General features: G+C 40.0%; 1 protein-coding gene across 1 annotated transcript in view; it reads left to right on the top strand.

Annotated features, from left to right (window-relative positions):
- LOC105496025 (eukaryotic translation initiation factor 2 alpha kinase 3) overlaps positions 1 to 18,855 on the top strand; it is an 81,741-nt gene that overhangs the window by 11,308 nt on the left and 51,578 nt on the right. Inside the window, exon 2 of the mRNA XM_011766062.3 lies at positions 5,357 to 5,486. Within this exon, the coding sequence (XP_011764364.2) occupies positions 5,357 to 5,486 (130 nt within the window). The remainder of the gene's footprint in view (positions 1 to 5,356; positions 5,487 to 18,855) is intronic.

Raw genomic sequence — 18,855 nt, 5'->3', positions numbered from 1 at the left:
CACTAAATGCTGTATCTTGTTGCTATCCTCTGGTCATCTCTGCATTCAGCCTGAGGACTTTGTTTTTCAGCAATATGTATCTACTTGGTGTTTTTCTTGATGAGCACCTCTCTCTAATGAGCACCTCTCTCTTAGACTGTGATTAGGTATAGTAGCAAATCTTCATTGCTCTGGTGGTGTTTCTTAATTCCAGCCACAGCAGAAGGGGAGCCTCCATTCCAGAGACATGCTTGTGGGGAGGAGCCCATAATGAATACTACAGCTAGCTTGTAACGCAAGAGAGGAGGAATACCTTTTTTTTGATACCTGACAGAATTGTTAGGGGATATGCTATTATCCCCATTTCAAGGGGTTAAAATAATTAAGGATACCTGACTCAAATCTAAGAACTAGATTAAGTATCAATCGCCATTAAGAAGGAAAGGGAGATACTTTTTATTTTGTTTTCGTGACAGGGTCTCACTCTGTCCTCCAGGCTAGAGCACAGTGGTGCAGTCATAGCTCACTGCAGCCTCGAACTCCTGGGCTCAAGTGATCATCCCACCTCAGCTTCCCAACTCACTGGGACTCCAGCCCTGCGCCACCGTGCCCAGCTAATTTTTTAAAAACTTTTTTTTTTTTTTTAATAGAAATGTGGTCTTACTATGTTACATAGGTTGGTCTTAAACGCCTAGGCTCAAGCAGTCCTCCTGCCTGGGCCTCTCAAAGTTTTGGAATTGCAGGTGTGAGCCACTATACCCAGCCAAAAGTGAGATACTTAATTGTTCCTGCCCATGTTTGTATTTTTAAATATTGCTGAAATAGTCACATACTGCCTAAACATAATAGTTAATGAAAATTTTTTTTTTTTTTTTTTTTTTTTTTGAGACGGAGTCTCGCTCTGTCGCCCAAGCTGGAGTGCAGTGGCGCGATCCTGGCTCACTGCAAGCTCCGCCTCCTGGGTTCACGCCATTCTCCTGCCCCAGCCTCCCGAGTAGCTGGGACTACAGGCGCCCGCCACTGCGCCCGGCTCATTTTTTGTATTTTTAGTAGAGACGGGGTTTCACCGTGGTCTCGATCTCCTGACCTTGTGATCCGCCCGCCTCGGCCTCCCAAAGTGCTGGGATTACAGGCGTGAGCCACCGTGCCCGGCCAATATTTTACTTTTAAAAGCAAAACACATGGGCCAAAAAACAGAATGTTTGACTCATTTAAGTATACTCTCATGACAGGTTTTCAGTGAAAGAATAGTTAAATATTAAATCCCCGATTACTTATTAAAACGTGTTCTCATACACACGACACACATATCCAGATTTTATTGTTGAATTTTTGTTTTGAAGATGAGAGCTAGTATTTTATTCTCTGAATATACCTCTAGCACACAACTAGCAACATATTCAGAAAAAGTATCGCTTTTTCTGGCTGTTGTAAATAGAATGTCTAAGTGGGAAAAAAAGAGTTTGTCCTGAATTTAAAAGAAAAATCGTATTTGAAGTGTTCTGATGGTCTCCTTGATTTTTCATGGGTCAACACTGTTTGCTTACACTAAATTTTGTTTCAATTTGATTTTTTTTCATTCAGCCATTTATTTGTGGTTAATGATTCTTGAATAGAAAAATGAAACATCTCTACAATGGGACTAGGAAAGAGTTAACTTGGCTGTTAACTGTTGATCTCTAAATTAATTAGATTGCGTTGTTTTATAAAGTGGTATATCCAAGGTGTGAATTTTTATACTCTTTGTTATAAAATAATTTTCTTACTCAAAGTATCCTTTTGCTTTACCAACTCCTAATTTCTTTTTTTTTTTTTTTTTTTTTTTTTTTGAGACGGAGTCTTGCTCTGTCGCCCAGGCTGGAGTGCAGTGGCCGGATCTCAGCTCATTGCAAGCTCCGCCTCCCGGGTTCACGCCATTCTCCTGCCTCAGCCTCCCGAGTAGCTGGGACTACAGGCACCCGCCACCTCGCCCGGCTAGTTTTTTGTAGTTTTAGTAGAGACGGGGTTTCACTGTGTTCACCAGGAGGGTCTTGATCTCCTGACCTCGTGATCCACCCGTCTCGGCCTCCCAAAGTGCTGGGATTACAGGCTTGAGCCACCGTGCCCGGCCTACCAACTCCTAATTTCTTTAGAAAGCAGAAGGATGACATGGAGGGCAAGAAGTTGGATAGTTCTCTTTTGGTTTGTTATCTAAAATTACTTGAGTTTGTAGGATGGCAAGGTCTTTCCTTTCACAAATCAGACTAAGTTACCATTCAAAAAATTCGAAATTAGAATGAGTGTAGAGTTTGGAAACTAAATTAATTGCTCTTTGAAGGGTTTCAGATGGATTTACTTGAACATGTCTGTCTTGGTCAACTTGCGGCTTTACTTTGAATTTATATACATTGTGCATCAAGTGATATAGAAGAGATAAAGTGGCATCTTGTCCTCCCAACCAGGAATATAACTATACATGCTTACAGCGCGCATGGTCTTTAAAGCTGATAAATACACCTAATGAATTCCTAGAACAACTGTACAAGTCATCCTTTAAACAACTATTTAGGCCAGGCACGGTGGCTCACACCTGTAATCCCAGCACTTTGGGAGGCCAAGGTGGGTGGATCACCTCAGGTCAGGAGTTCGAGACCAGCCTGGCCAACATGGTGAAACCCCGTCTCTACTAAAAATATAAAAATTAGCTGGGTGTGGTGGCGGGCACCTGGAATCCCAGCTACTTGGGAGGCTGAAGCTGGAGACTTGCTTAAACCCAGGAGGCAGAGGTTGCAATGAGCTGAGATTACGCCATTGCACTCCAGCCTGGGCGACAAGAGTGCAACTATGTCTCAAAAAATAAATAGATAAAAATAAATAAAAAATTTATGGAGAGTCTGCTCTGTAGCTGGAGGTGTATGTTCCAGGCAGAAGGAACAGTAGATTCAAAGGCCTTAAGCAAAAATTTTGCATGATGTATTTGAAGAGTTGGGGGAGTCTGTCTGTGGATATGCGAACTCTGAGAAGCCTGTTAGACAATCTAAATCAGGTAGGTGGTTAGATATGTATGTCTGCAGTTCAGGGGAGAGGCCTGAAACCAGATATAAATTTGGGAGTTGCCAGGATATAGATGGTATTTAAAGCTATGAGACTGGATGAGATCACCAAAAAAATCACATGTAGGTAGAGACTATTTTAAGAGATAGGAAAGATAAGAAGGAACCAGAAAATGAAACTGAGAGAGAATAGCATAGAACTGAGTCCAAAAAAAAAAAAGGCGTGGTGTCTTGGAAGCCATATAGAGTGTGTTTCTTGGAGGGCAGGAATGGCTGGTCAGGTGCTGCTGGGTGGTCAAGTGAAGCAAGACCTGACCATGGGATTTATCAGTGTGAAGATCATTATTGACTCTGACCAAAACCATTTCAGTAAGATGACAGGGGCAAGAACTTGATTAGAAATAGTTCAACATAGAAGGGGAAGAGGAGATTTAGAGACAGTATATAACAACTCTTTCAAGGAGTTTTGTTGCAGAGGGGCAAGAAATAGATTGGATGCTCGAGGTGGGAGAAGGATTCATTTTGTTTGATCTGGTTTGGTTTTTAAGTTGGGGAAAATAGTAGCAGGTTTGAATGCTGCTATAACAAAATACTGTAGACTGGGTGGTTTATAGACAACAGACATTTATTTCTTATAGTTCTAGAGACTGGGAAGTTCAAGATCACGGTACCGGCAGATTCAGTATCTGGTGAAGACTGATTCCTCACTAATTCCCCACATGGTGGAAGGGGTGAGGGAGTCTCTGGGGCTGCTTTTACTTTACTCATAAGAGGACCCCACCTTCATGAACTAATCACCTCCCAAAGCCCCACCTCCTGGTACGATCACCTTGGGGATTAGGTTTCAACTTGTGAATTTTTGGCGGTGACACAAAAGTTCAGTTTATAGCAAATGCTGATGGGAATATTCTAGTAGAGAGGGAATGATTGATGGTATGGGAGGGACAGGAGACATTTGCAGGAGCAAGACCTCACGAATGCCTAAGGGGGAGCTCTGTTGCTTACTTGGAGGTGTTGGTGGTAGATGGGAGTGTGGACAGTTCACTTGCACTAACAGGAGGGAAGTTGGAACTCATGGTCCAGGTACTGATGAATAGATAGAGGTGGTGGGGGAAAACAAGCTGATTTCTCCTGTTTTTCTCCATGAAATAGGAAGCACAGTCACCAAGATGTGTGAGCTTGAAAGAGCTGGTATCAGAAGTTTGAGGAGCGGGGAGACATGAAATGGTTAACATGGTTTAGTGGCATAATGAATAGATTAGGGAAGGGTGTTATGATTACTGAGCATTGTTAGTAGCCTTTTTGAGGTTGGTGGTCATTAATTAAAGTGAGGATAGTCAACCTGGTATGTTTCTCTTGAGATACATTCAACTGTACAGATGTAGGAGTGAGAAAGGGGAGAAGACTGACTTTAACCAGTTCTTCCAGAGTGTGACATGTGAGAGGCAGGGTAGGGAGTTGAGGTGTGTGCAAAGTAGTGCTTAAGATGAAGGACTGTAGGATTTTAACTGGTTAAGAAAGAAGTGAGGGCATGGTGGTAGTGAAGGTTGTAGTATCAGGCTTGTAGGTTCTGGTGGGGTCAGAAGTTTGTTGCAGTCAGGGAAGTAGAGGAAGTGAGCTGAAGAGAGGGATTGGTGGTTAGGGGGTTGCGGTGATTTGTAATGACAAGGTCTAGTGTTTGACCACAGGAGCAGCTGAAGCAAGGTAGACAGATAATGAAAACCCAAAGAATTGAGACAGAAGTATGTTAAATATGTTAGGTAGTGACAGTAAACCAGCAGCTGAAATTTTCCAGGATGGGGCTAGTTACCAAAGGGTAAATTAGATGTCTACTGGGAGGGGTAATGGACAAAAAAGTCTGATCCTGAGGATTTTCAGAGAGGAGTCTGGAAATGGCAACAAGATACATGGAGTCCACTTACCCCATTCTGAGCAAGGGTTATGCTTCTGTAGGGCAGCGATGTCCTCAGGGAAAGCCCGGTTTCTATGAGAGCAAGAAGATAAGTGAACGTTCAGGGAAGACAGTGTTTCAGGGGAAGGGCTTTCAGGAGGTAGGCAGGTAGAAGAGGACATACCAGGGGACATTGTGTTCCTTAGGGGAATTAGAGTGTGGAATGAAGGATGACCTATGAGTCAGGGGCTTTTCATAAGTGACATAAACAGATAAAGGGCATATTGAAATTGTCTTGGTCCAAAGACAGTGGTGGCAAGAGTGGTAGAAGGCCCCCTCTTCCTTTCTACTAATAGAGGCCTGGACATGGGCTGGTTTTCTTTTGAGTATGTGGGATAAGTGCCCAATATCTTAGATACCTGTTTAATTTTAAAAATATTTTTAATATTTACAGGCCACTAGTAATTATCAGCACTTTAGATGGGAGAATTGCTGCCTTGGATCCTGAAAATCATGGTAAAAAGCAGTGGGATTTGGACGTGGGATCCGGTTCCTTGGTGTCATCCAGCCTTAGCAAACCAGAGGTAAGAATTTTCTGTTAAGTGTTGACTGGAAAACTTAATTCTAATGAGTAATTGCTGATATTAAGAAGTTTGGGGCCCTATTGCCCAGGTTTGAGGCCTATCTGCCTCTTATAGGTTGTGTCCCTTTAGGGCAATTACTTAACTTTTCTATTCCTCAGTTCCCCTCTTGTGAAATGAGATGGATAATAACATCTTCTTAGGATTACTTGGGGCATTAAATGAGTTAATCCTCTAAGTGAGCAGCTGAGGATCCTATCTGCCATATCAGCATAGCACATTATCTGAGCTATAAATGATTGTTTATTATCATCACAAGGTCTCTAGAAATAATAAGATAAATATAAATAAAAACTTTATTGAATTTTACTACTTAGAAATCTGTGCTGCAAAATCCCATAAATTATTATTCCCTAATTATAAACAGAATTCATCTGAAATTTTTTTGTAATGTAATTCTAGGCAAATTTGATTATTTGCAGAAAATCTATACTTAATAATTTGGAGCTCTAGAATAGTAGAGGGGAAAGAGCATAGATTCAAAGAGACCTCACTTCCAAAATTACTCTGGCACGTGACTTCAAGCCCCTCAGAGTTTTAGTTGCTCTCATCGATAAAGTGAGGACACAGCCTGCCTTCATGGGGTATAGATGGGGGAGATTAAATAAGAGAAGCTGATTTTCCTCACCTTTAGTTTCAATTCTGGTGGATGAAGTCTCTCTCCTTTTGTGGAGCTTTAGTCTGTTGTTTAAATTATTTAAGAATGAGTCCATCTTTTGAGTGGTGACTACTAACATTGAAGCAGTCACCTCTGTTTTCCAGAATGCCCGTGGCCTTCTTTTATATCGAGTTGTTCCTGTAGGACACTCCCTAGGGTAGTCTTTTTTCTGTTTTGTCATCAGTCTTTTTCTTTAAAAAGCTTCCTAGCTGATATTAAGTATGGAAAAGACAAAATCTTACATGAGGGGTTTGACAATGACCTGATTATTGGTGACCAAACTTTCCAATGGGAAACTTTTATCAGTGACCCATCTATAATAACACACTTTCCTGTGCTTTCCAGTAAACCCAGCCCGAACCTTTTCTGGTGCACCCAAACTGATACTTAAGGAAACAACACTGCCAAATTTCCACATTTGCTGTGTGCTAAACCCCGAGTAGACTTTATACGTGGCTACTCTTTCTCAGTATACTGAAAATATATTTTGAGAATAGAGAACTTCTATTGTATTATGAGTTATTAATGCAAATAGCAATTTGATTGTAAATTACATTGTTTATAATTGAGTATGGTATTCAAGTGAATTACTACTTAAGATAAACTTGTTTATTTTTCTTCTGTTGGGATTATGCTTGGGTATGCATGTTTTACTTTATTTTTAAACTAGACATAGACGATCAGCAAAATAAGAAGATTGTAAGCTGCTTACATCTGAGGTAATATCAGTGTGTTGTAGTGGTTCAAAGCATGTGTGTGTTTGCAAACTGAAGTATACATAGGTACAAAAAGATAAGTTGCATGGTATGGCAAAGTAGAGTGCAAATAGTTGTAATAACCTGAGTGCTAGTAAGAGTGTTTGAGTTATAAGCAGCTAGTTGGATTTGAAGATTTTTTTAGAGATAGCAGTTATATTAGCTGTTTTTAAAACTACAGTTCAACTTTCTTACTGTCCTTAGTTTGCACCATTTTCTGTGGTTTATTAGGGCTCCCTTGTTTTTAGTGTCCTCTCTCACACCCACCCACCCCCAATCCTAGATCTTTTGGATAGAATGCTTTGAAATGTTGAATCGTAGGCTGGGCGTGGTGGCTTATGCCTGTAATCCCAGCACTTTGGGAGGCTGAGGAGGACTGATCACAAGGTCAGGAGTTTGAGACCAGCCTGGCCAACATAGTGAAACCCCATCTCTACTAAAAATACAAAAACTTAGCTAGGTGTGGTGGCGGGTGCCTGTAATCCTAGCTACTCGGGAGGCTGAGGCAGGAGAATCTCTTGAACCTGGGAGGCGGAGGTTGCAGCGAGCCCAGATTGTGCCACTGCATATCAGCCCAGGTGACAGTGCAAGACTCCATCTCAAACAACAACAACAACAACAAGAGAAACGTTGAATCGAAAGCCTATTCAGAAAGCTCACGGGTTGCTTTTCATGCAAGAAAAGAATCCTGGGCCAGGCAGGTGGCTCATGCCTGTAATCCCAGCACTTTGGGAGGCCGAGGCGGGTGGATCACGAGGTCAGGAGATTGAGACCATCCTGGCTAACACGGTGAAACCCCGTCTCTACTAAAAATACACAAAATTAGCCGGGTGCCTGTAGTCCCAGCTACTCGGGAGGCTGAGGCAAGAGAATGGCGGGAACCCGGGAGGAGGAGCCTGCAGTGAGCCGAAATCGCGCCACCACACTCCAGCCTGGGCCACAGAGCAAGACTCCATCTCAAAAAAAAAAAAGAAAAGAAAAGAATCCTGATACCTCTTTGCATTATCTAGGTTTTATTTTTCTACTTCATAGAAAAAAAAAATCTGAAGGCATTGAAACAGCTGTGATAACATGATAGATTAACTAGATTTTACTGCTGCCCCAAATTCTTGGACCATTTCTTGAGAGTGGATGTTTAATATGTAGAGATACTGATGATATAACGTTGTTCCCAGCATTGTAACATATACTCAATGCTCCTTACACAGTGTAATCCTCATAGTAACCCTTCTGAGGTTACTACGTTGGTCCCATTTTGTAAAGAGGAAATGGCAGCTCAGATAAATTTGCTTGAGGTTGCTGACTGGCTATATATATATATGATGAGGTTGGAACTGAGCCCAGGCTTGCCTAACTGTACTCCATTCTGCCTGCTCTGAAGCCCCTTTGCCACCTTGTATATACCTCCCTTTCTTTACAAACTCAGGCTATTCATAGAGTACAGTGGTTCTCAGACTGTTTGGTTTCAGAACCTGTTTATACTCTAAAAAATTATTGAGGGCTCCAAAGAGCTTTTTTTTCCGGCTGGAGTATAATGGTGTGGTCATATCTCTTTGCAGCCTTGAATCCTGGGCTGAAGTAATCCTCCTGCCTCAGCCTCCTGAGTAGCTGGGACTATAGACATGCACCACCATGCCCAGCTAATTTTTTTTTTTTTTTTTTTGGTAGAGAGAGTGTCTCAATATTGCCCAGGCTGGTCTCGAACCCCTGGGCTCAAGTGATCTTCCCACCTTGGCCTCTCAAAGTGCTGGGATTACAGGCATAAGCCACCACGACCAGCCTAAAACAAATGTTTGAAAAACATTTATTTTATTAAAGAAATAACAGTAAACCCACTCCACAATAGCATAACATTTTTACGAATAATAACTATATTCTTTAATACAAAAAATTTAATGAGAAAAGTGGCATTTTACATTTTTGCAAGTCTCTTAAATTTCTGGTTTAATAGAAGACAGTTGTATCCGCTTCTGCCTTAAAAATATTGCATTGTTGTTTTGATTTAACTACATAAAGAAGAAAATTTAGTCACATACAAATGTAGTTGGAAAAGGGAGGAATATTCTAGTAGCCTTTTCAAATAGTTGAGGCCATTCTTTTTTAATACTCTGCCAAAACAAGTGGAAGTTTTTTAAAGGTTAGTTGCAGTGTGGAATCAGAAAACATATCAATGAACATTTTATACTCTGAACACTAACATCCATTGGTCTGTCTTGCCTTTTACTCACGCATGATTTTATAACTTGGAAAATATTGACTGAGTTACACAGATCTTTTAAATATTGGCATATTTCCTTATGGAATATTTTTTAAAAATCAAATTTGTTGCTGTTAACCACTGATCTCGTCAGAAAAGTCTGTAAGTACTGGGAAGCTGTCAAGAGAAAATTGGCAGATGCAAGTTTTTTGTTTTGTTTTGTTTTGTTTTTTGTCTTTTAGAGACAGGGTCTTGCTCTGTTGCCCAGGCTGGAGTGCAGTGGTGTGATCATAGCTCACAGTAGCCTCCAACTCCTGGGCTCAAGCAATCCTTCCACCTCAGCCTCCTAAGTAGCTAAGACTATAGGCGCTTGCCACCAAGCTCAGCTACTTTTTTTTATTTTTTGTAGAGATGGAGTTTTCTTATGTTGCCCAGGCTGATCTTGAGCTGCTGGGCTCAAGCTGTCCTCCTGCCTCAGCCTCCTGAAGTGCTGGAATTACAGGTGTGAGCCACCACGCCTGGCCCAAGTTTTCCAGTATTCTAGAATTCACCTGAAAATGTAAATTTTATCACAAATACTGTCAGATATGTTCTTTGAAGTCAAAAGTTCACTTTGTTCATTTTTTAGAAAGTGTCTACCAGATACCCAAGTCCTATAATCATGATTTTTCTCAGTTGACTTTTGAGTAAAATTGGAGCTCAATGAACAAAGCTGCTAGTTCAGCTCACAACTCAGTTCCAGAAGTGCTTTTCCTCAAGACATGCTTTAGCATGTGAAGAAAGGCTTGTTACATACTTCATAATTAGTCATGCAGAATAATGAAAAGATATGTACTCAGGGTCAAGATTTAATGAAATCAGCCTTTTTTATTGCTTCATCAAGAACATTCTTAAGTGCAACTGTCTCTGTTTTTTTCCTTTTACTTCAGGTGTATGACAGTGAAGAATACCATTGTATTCTTAGTTTGGTTCCTGAATTGTGCCAAGGCACCTTCAGTTTTAGTCAGCATTGCTTTTATACCTTCAGGGCAAATAACCCAGTGAAAAGGCAAATCACACCTTGCTTGAAAACTGTTTGCTATTTTGCACCCCTGAAAGAGTCCACAAACCATACTTTGAAAATTACTTATTTGGTTTATGATAGAAATATAAGAATATTTGTGAAATTATAAACATATTAGCAAGGAGAGAAGAATGTATTGTGAGCGTGAGTCATCTGTTATTCAGCAAGGTGTGTGCTGCTCAGCATCTAGAAGTTATGTTCAAAAGTTGAACATTTGTTCAGTTCAGATTTAGAAAAAAAAAAAAGTTGGACAAAACACCACAAAAGGATCATCAAGGCCGGGCACGGTGGCTTACATCTGTAATCCCAGCACTTTGGGAAGCCAAGGCAGGTGGATTGCTTGAGCTCAGGAGATCAAGACCAGCCTGGGCAACATGGCGAAACCCCATCTCTACAAAACATACAAAATACAAAAAGAATTACAAAAATTAACTGAGTGTGGTGACATGCACCAGTAGTTCCAGCTACTCGGGAGGCTGAGGTGGGAGGATTGCTTGGGCCTGGGAGGCGGAGGTTGCAGTGGGTCAGATCACACCACTGCCCTCCAGCCTGGGTGACAGAGTGAGACCCTGTCTAAAAAAAAAAAAAATCAAAAACTTCCATTTGAAATGCTGTGAATTGGATGCATAGAGTAATACTACCTTCAAAATGCATCCAGTGCAGTGTTTTCTTAAAGTCCTTAACCTTCATAATGGTTAACTTTGTGAGAAGTAGTTAACTTCTTCTCTCAGAAACCCAGTGTGTTTGGTTGTAAAGGCTGGTGTAGGGAAGAGGGCCAGTTGTAGCAAGCAGAAAGAGCTGGCATGGATATATAGCAGGTGTCACCTCCAGGTAACAATAAATAGGTTCATGGCTTCCTGTGGGGACTCCTGTATTAGAATGTCAGTTCCTCCAAGCTTTCATCAAGAGTGGTATGAAAGTTGGGTGCAGTGGCACCTGCCTCCTGAGTAGTCGTCCCAGCTACTCAGGAGGCTGAGCCCAGTTGAGCCCAGGAGTTTGGGGCCAGCCTGGGCCACAAAGCACAACCCTGTCTTATGAAGAGGAAACAGATTCAACTCAGAAGACCAGAGAAGATGTATTCTCTGCAACTATCAGAGTTACTTATTAATCTGAGAAGCTGAAGGATAAAGGATTTGATAGACTGTATAACAATTTTTAAGTTATTGATAAAGGAATTGATTGTGGATCCCATGTACTTTTGCTGGAATAATAAAGCCACACAGGAACTTTTTAGACCGTGTGGTATTGTGGAGGAGGGCCTAGGATTCAGGAGCTTCAGTTTTAGTCATAATTCTTCCATTAACTTACTGTGTGAACTGGCTAAATTATTTAATCAGTAGAGCTTTAATTTCCTCCTCTGTAAGATTATAGGATTGGACTACATTTCTAAAGATAATCTAACTTCATGCATCAGGTACAGTCACATGCATGAAACACCCAAGTAAATTATCTGGAGAAATTTTTGAACTTTCGCTTTTACTACATTTAAGGATTCTTCTGAAAACAAAGAACAAATTCACTAGGAATTACCATTAGGTACATACTTGCCTCCTGGCTTGCTCTGATGTTGTTCTTAACCTTTTCTGATCCAAAAGGCTTATAAAATAGTGTATTTTGTTGCTTTAGTGGGGTTTTGATTATGTCAATGAAAAAAATAAGCTCCTGGAAGATAAGGGAAATTGACAGTTCCATTAAGAACAGGATGTTTTACATTATATTTAGAATGAATTGTATGAATTGTGTACCTTGGGACACACATCTCATTTGCCATTATCTCCTGAAAAGTGTCTGGATACATAAGCTAAAACCGTTAGGGTGCATGTTTGTGTGTCTTAGAATAAATGATGCACCTAAAGTTCACTGTATTAGCTTTAACAGATATGCTTAGGTTCTAAGCATAATATTTTTGCCAGTTAATGGTAGCTAAGAACTTTTTAATTTTCAGAAGGACCACCTGACATGAAATCTGATTTGCTTTCCTCTAGTAATTTATATTCAGATTCAACCTTGGAACAAAGCACTAAGGAAATTTGTCTGTGGTTCCCCACTGATTGTCTTAAAATTTTGTAACACATGAGCATCATTTTTTCTTTAGGATCTCTGGGCTACATTTGGATCACTTCACCAAATCTAAGTAGATTGAACTATCTACTTCTTTATGTCTTGGAACTCCTTTTTAAATATGAAGACCTTCCTTATTGTTATTCAGAAAGCATATTGTTATTGTGTATATATAACTAATTTGTACTTAGATGAATACCTTTATCTTTTCTTTATTTAGAGATACCATATTTGTTTTCTGTTTTGCTTTTCTGTTAAAGATGCCCTTTTTTTCCTCTTAAGAAGAACAAACAACTCTAACGTCTAAACTTAGATAAGGTTTGGGGTTTTGCTTTATTTTGGGCATGTTTCTCCCCAAGGGACACCGCCTTTCTGTTTCAGACAGGTGCAGAAACAGACAGCTCTGATGCTGGTGCTCTCCAGCCTCCTCCCCCTCCCCACATCAGACTGCATGCATTCCACTAATATAAGGGCTTTGAAAAGTGGGACTGCCTTTGAAAAGGGTACAGCTTTACTGGTTACTGATTTGTTCAGAAAGAGTCTACTAGTAGACCCTTTTAAGTGTTTATTAAAAGAGGATCTGTAATCTCTTTTAAAGCCTCTCTTACTTATACTGAAAGCTGTCCAAGTTGTTTTGCAGTTTTTCATTTGTACGCAAACTAGCACATTTTGAGTCTGTGTCATCTAAGATGGCAGTTTATTTTGAAGCGTAGCTGTCAATCATGTAGCAAGCCAATATTTAAATAATTGCCTGGGTTAATTGCTTTTCTTTTAATTATAGAAATGAAACAGTGCTTTAATTTAATTTTGTTGTATTAATCCCTTAGCATGGCTGAAAGTAGTGCTGTGAACTAAGCTAATTTATCCCAGCATTGCACGTCACCAAAGGAGAAACTTATTTGGTCCTGTTTTTTTTTTTTAATTTTTTTAGGAAATTGGCTCTTCATGTACATTGTTTATGTCGTGAATATATATTAATCTAGGTGAAGGCAGAGATAGTTACTAAAATCAGTGTTCTTTTATCATGACTGTGAGAAGTATGCTTAGTCTGGTAGTTTTCCTTGAGGCAGTTTGTTTTGTAGGTTGACTAAATTAGTGAAAAAAAGAATTAAACAGTTATCTACTTGGTATTTCTCTGCTCTTGAATACTAATTTACAGTTTTTGAAGATAATAAATACTAAATCATTGCAGAGTTTTTCTCAACATTTAAGCATATAGCATGTCACTTGGGATGCATTCTGACTAATACACGGATCTGCTGAACGATCTCATTACCCCTCCCTTTAGGGCATCATCATCTAATGGTGATACCCCTTCCCTTGTCTTTCAGGTACCATTCCTGGAGACCCTTTACTTTTATCAAACAGTCTTCCTTTTACTTTCCCCAATGTTTCCAGGGAGGTGTAAAAATATATGTTTCTGTAATACAATAATATTGAAGCATCTCTTTTTTTTAAGTCACAAATAGTCAATTCTGACGTCTAGTAATGTAGTCAGTTGCTCATTTTGGTTAATTAAGATTTACTGTTTATGTTCCATTCAAGTGTACCATTTTTGAAGAGTTAAAATATACAAACATATATGTGTTAATTTTTCTTTAGCATTGATTGTCCTTATTGATTAATAAAGTTCTTTCAATCCATTAGAGTTTTTATGTTACAGTCAAAGAATTTTAGGCCTGGTAGAGCTTTCTGATAAAAACTGCAGCAGTTTGAGATATTTAATTCTACATTGAATTAATCTTTATTTGGTTTTGAGGCCTTGTTTTTAAACAGATGTGAATCTATGTTTGAGAAAGAAATAACTGACTTTGCATAATTAAGCTTTCTGTCTGCTTTCCCCTTTAATTTACTTCTGGAACAGGTATTCTCTAGAATTCAAAAAGCTTTTGTTATTTTTGAAATTTTGTATTAATGAATAATAGTTCTCTCCTGAAGTTTCCAATAGAGAATAAAATAAAGTTCATAATGAATTATAAGTAGTCACATGAGCTAGATTGAGTTTATATTTTTGCTTTTAACTAAGTATACATGTATATATATACATAAACACACACAAGTTACCTTAGAAGTTCAAAGTAAGCAGCCCTGGATCATAACTGTTGTTTGAGTAGCACTTTATAGTTTGTAAAGTGATATCTATTCTTACTTAGTCATTTACATAGCCCTGTGAAGTAAATATTCTTATTAACCGTAATTTTTTGGATGATAAAATTGGAGATCAAAACGGTTCAGAGATTTGTCTGATGTAGTAAAGCTGAGACTCAACCCTAGATATTTGTACTTACGTCTTCCCTCTTTCCAAATTTAATGTTTTTTTTGTTTTGTTTTGTTGTTTTTGTTTGTTTGTTTGTTTGTTTGTTTTTGAGACGGAGTCTCACGCTGTTGCCCAGGCTGGAGTGCAGTGGCGCGATCTCGGCTCACTGCAAGCTCCGCCTCCCGGGTTCCCGCCATTCTCCTGCCTCAGCCTCCTGAGTAGCTGGGACTACAGGCGCCCGCCACCGCGCCCGGCTAATTTTTTGTATTTTTAGTAGAGACGGGGTTTCACTGTGGTCTCGATCTCCTGACCTTGTGATCCGCCCGCCTCGGCCTCCCAAAGTGCTGGGATTACAGGCTTGAGCCACCGCTCCCGGCCCAAATTTAATGTTTTTTAAAATACCTTAATGCTTACCAATTTATTTGTATTTTCTCTACTAATAATTCTTCATGTGCTTTATGGAGATTAATTACTCAGAGACATCCTGCGTAGGGCACACTTAGCACATAACTCAGCACATTTTGAGCACCTAAACTGCTTCTAGGACAATCCTAGTGGGATAGTCACAGGCACCAAAACTTAACACATCCAAAACTGAATTCAACATTGTTGGATTGCAGGAGGGAGGCATGCAGAATTGTGCACTGCCCAGGACAGATGTGATTCCTGCCTTCCTAGAACTTACAAGGTACTGTGTGGAGCCAGCTAGGGAGGCAAATATGAAATAATTATAGTGTAAATAATGCAATTGAGTGTGGTAACTGGCGCAAGGCAGGATAGAGCACAAAGAAAGACTCCAACAAGCTTAAGTGCTTACCTAGCCTGATGGTCAAAGAAGGCCTTTCTTGTATGATCAGGAGTTACTGAGGCAAGAGATGGGTAGAGAGGAAGGGGAGGATTGCTCTGGGAGAGGAAATAGCCTATCTCAAGGCCTTGAGGTGAGAGTTACCATGGCATTTTCAGGGAACTAAGAGAAGTTGAGGATGGCAACAGGAATGAGGGTTGAGAGAGAGTAGCCGAAATGAGCCCATTGAGGTAGGCCAGGCCAGGACCAGGTTATACAGGGTCTAGTAAGCTATGTTTGGCATTTCAGATTTTATCCTGAGCCATGAGAAACCATTGAAGGTTTAAGTGGAAGTGATCACTCTGACTGTAGAAAATGGACTGGAACAACAGCAGAAATTGGGAGACTATTTCTAGTCTCCCACGCTAGTTAAGAGACTGCATGGTAGTCATCCAGATGGGGATGATAGACTGGATGGTGACAGTGGAAATGAGTGAAGTAAAGTGATGGATTCAAAGGATGTTTAACAAGGAAGATCTTTATGAAGATACAAGAGCAAAGGAGGATTTAGTAGTAAATTAAGAACAGGTATAGAAAGGAAGAACATGCGTTTTCTAGATATGAGTTCGGAGAGACCATGAGAGCTCTCCAAGCAGAGATGCTAAAGAAGGCATTTGACTTTATGGGTCTTGTGCTGACAGAGGGAAAGTCTGGGCTGAAATTAAAATTAGAAACACTTGTGTCATGAGAACTGAGAAGATCAATCACCTTGAAAGAAAGTAGGGTGAGAAGACCTATGACCAAGTTTTAAAGTCCAACATTTTAAAATTGAGAGAGACTGATGAGTCAGAGAAAATTGAGAGAAAAAGTGTTTCAATGATAGATTTGTTTCAGTAGGATTTTAGGGATTATCCTGCTTTCCTTCAGATTTTCCCATCTGCTACTTGGTGTGAAGACTTTATGAATATTTATAAATACTTCCATAATTAGAGATAACTGGCTTATAATGCAGATGCCTCTTCAAACAACTCCTTGATTTGTTAGTCTTATTGAAAGTTTTCAGCAAAACAGAACATCAGAAAACCCTTTCCACTCTCAATTGGGGGAACTTGGAAAGCAGTGGGAAAAAGCAGGAAGCCTGTGGATGCCCAAAGTGTTAAAAGCATTAGTCAATGGTTGGAGACCAAAAAGGAATCCCTTTTAAGTTAGTCGTGGAGAGTGACTTTGAGAATCAAGTGAAATAAGAGAACGTGAGACATTCTGTAAAACAGTGAATTGTTCGTTTTTATCCGACGTCACATAGTGAATGAGTAGTAGAGTCAGGGACCCAGGGGATGGGGTTGGATGAGGTGCAGTCAGCTGCTCTGGTTGGTGTGGATACATCTTGATTTTGTATTTTGGATGTGTGCTGTTGCCCTACCACCGTGGTTTGCAAAACAACTAGTATGGCTAAGAAAGTAATTGTTCTAGATGGAGACTTCCAGATAATAAAAAAGTAAACAATTGAGCATTTTTAATGGCATAGTTTTCTTTTTCTTTTCTTTCTTTCTTTCTTTTTTTTTTTTTTTTAACTTTAAGTTCCAGGATATAGCAGAACGTGCGGGTTTGTTACATAGGTATACATGTGCCATGGTGGTTTGCTGCACCGATCAACCCATCATCTAGGTTTTACACCCCACATGCATTAGGTGTTTGTCTTAATGCTTTTCCTCCCCATAACCCCCAACCCCGACAGGCCTCAGTATGTGTTGTTTCCCATGTGATCTCATTGTGTCCATGTGATCTCATTGTTCAACTCCCACTTACAAGTGAGGACATTAATGGTGTATTCATGTATTTCACATCTTCCCAATCTTAATGAGTTGTATCTTTTTATTTATTCCTTGGGATCATTGTTGTAAGCATGTTACTGTATTATCCTAGAAATGTTCCTTGGGGTTCTTAGGTGGGATAGTGATGTGTGCCCCTTTAATAAATATTCTAGGACAATTGGTGTTTTACACGCTCTTTCTTCATGGCCTATGTTCATTCTTCCTTATCTCTACACTCGGTGCATCTGCATCTTGCCACACTTTTTCTTACCCTCTCTTCTCCTTTTTAAACCTTGTTGCTTCTTACCTTATACACAGAACTTGGCTTTTGTTAACTATCAGGGCACTAACTATCAGTGTGTTCCTTTTCCCTCTTTCCTGGTTAGCGAACACACCGGTCTCACTAAGTCTCCTGAACCCTTTTCAATTTTCAGTCTTATAGTGGGTGAGTTACTTCTGGATACAATTTTTGGGATTTGAGAGTGTTTAATGCCTGAGTCACTAATCAGAATGCTAGTGTGTGCAAATCTGGCTTCCAAAACCGAATGAGGGAAAGTTCTTTATAGAAAAATCCTAACTAGGCCGGGTGTGGTGGCTCAAGCCTGTAATCTCAGCACTTTGGGAGGCTGAGGCAGGTGGATCACGAGGTCAGGAGATTGAGACCACCCTGGCTAACACAGTGAAACCCTGTTTCTACTAAAAATACAAAAAAATTAGCCAGGCATAGTGGCGGGTGCCTGTAGTCCCAGCTACTCGGGAGGCTGAGGCAGGAGAATCGCTTGAACCCAGGAGGCGGAGGTTGCAGTGAGCCGAGATGGCGCCACTGCACTCCAGCCTGGGTGACAGAGCAAGACTCCATCTCAAAAAAAAAAAGCAAGAAAAAAGAAAAATCCTAACTAATAAATGCAGAAAGAATGATAAAATTAGAAATTGCTGTTCTAGTTCTTTTATTGAAATAGGCCATCAAGCAATACTAAAATGGTAAAAAGTTGATGGGACACTTTAAATGGAGGGATCAGACTGACTCCCCCAAACTCAAGTGATTGACAGTAACATCATTAAAAGTGGGGCATGCAAACACTATATGCCTCCTAATATGGTATAGCACAGGGGCCAGCAAACTTTTCCTGTAAAGGGCCAGATGGTACTTATCTTAGGCTTTGGGAACCATGTGGCCTTTAGTTGCAGCTAGAAAGCAGTCATAGACAGATACATAAATGAATGAATGTGTGGCTGTGTTCCAATAAAACTTTACTTACAAAACAGGCATTAGGCTGGATTTGGCCCATGGGCTCTAGTTTGTAGACCCCTATTATAATAGGAAGTGCACAGCACCAGATATGAAGTCTTCTTGTCAAAATAATTGAACCTGCATCAGATCAAAGCTCCAAGTCTAATCATACTTTTCAGGATATAAAGGAACAAGTTAAATGACATGTACAATCCTGACTGTGGGACATTCTATAGGACAGATAAGCTGGTTTCTCAAGTAAATCAGTGAATAACAAAGGGGGTGAAAGAAGCTCCTTTGTGGAGGGAAAAGAATCAGATGTAATATGTAGACTTGGAATTCCTCATCATAAAATAGATCTTTGAGATAATAGGGGAAATTTTAAAATTTGATGATTTTACTCCAATAAACAAGTATAGAGTAGGTGAGTGGAGATAGATGGAACAGTTGGCAAAATGTTGATAATTGTTGAAACTGGATGGTAGATACATGGGA

Source organism: Macaca nemestrina, chromosome 13 (genome assembly GCF_043159975.1).
Source record: "Macaca nemestrina isolate mMacNem1 chromosome 13, mMacNem.hap1, whole genome shotgun sequence".
Lineage (NCBI taxonomy): Eukaryota > Metazoa > Chordata > Mammalia > Primates > Cercopithecidae > Macaca > Macaca nemestrina.
The sequence above is the reverse complement of the archived record's forward strand: the minus strand, read 5'-3'. Positions and strand labels throughout refer to the sequence as shown.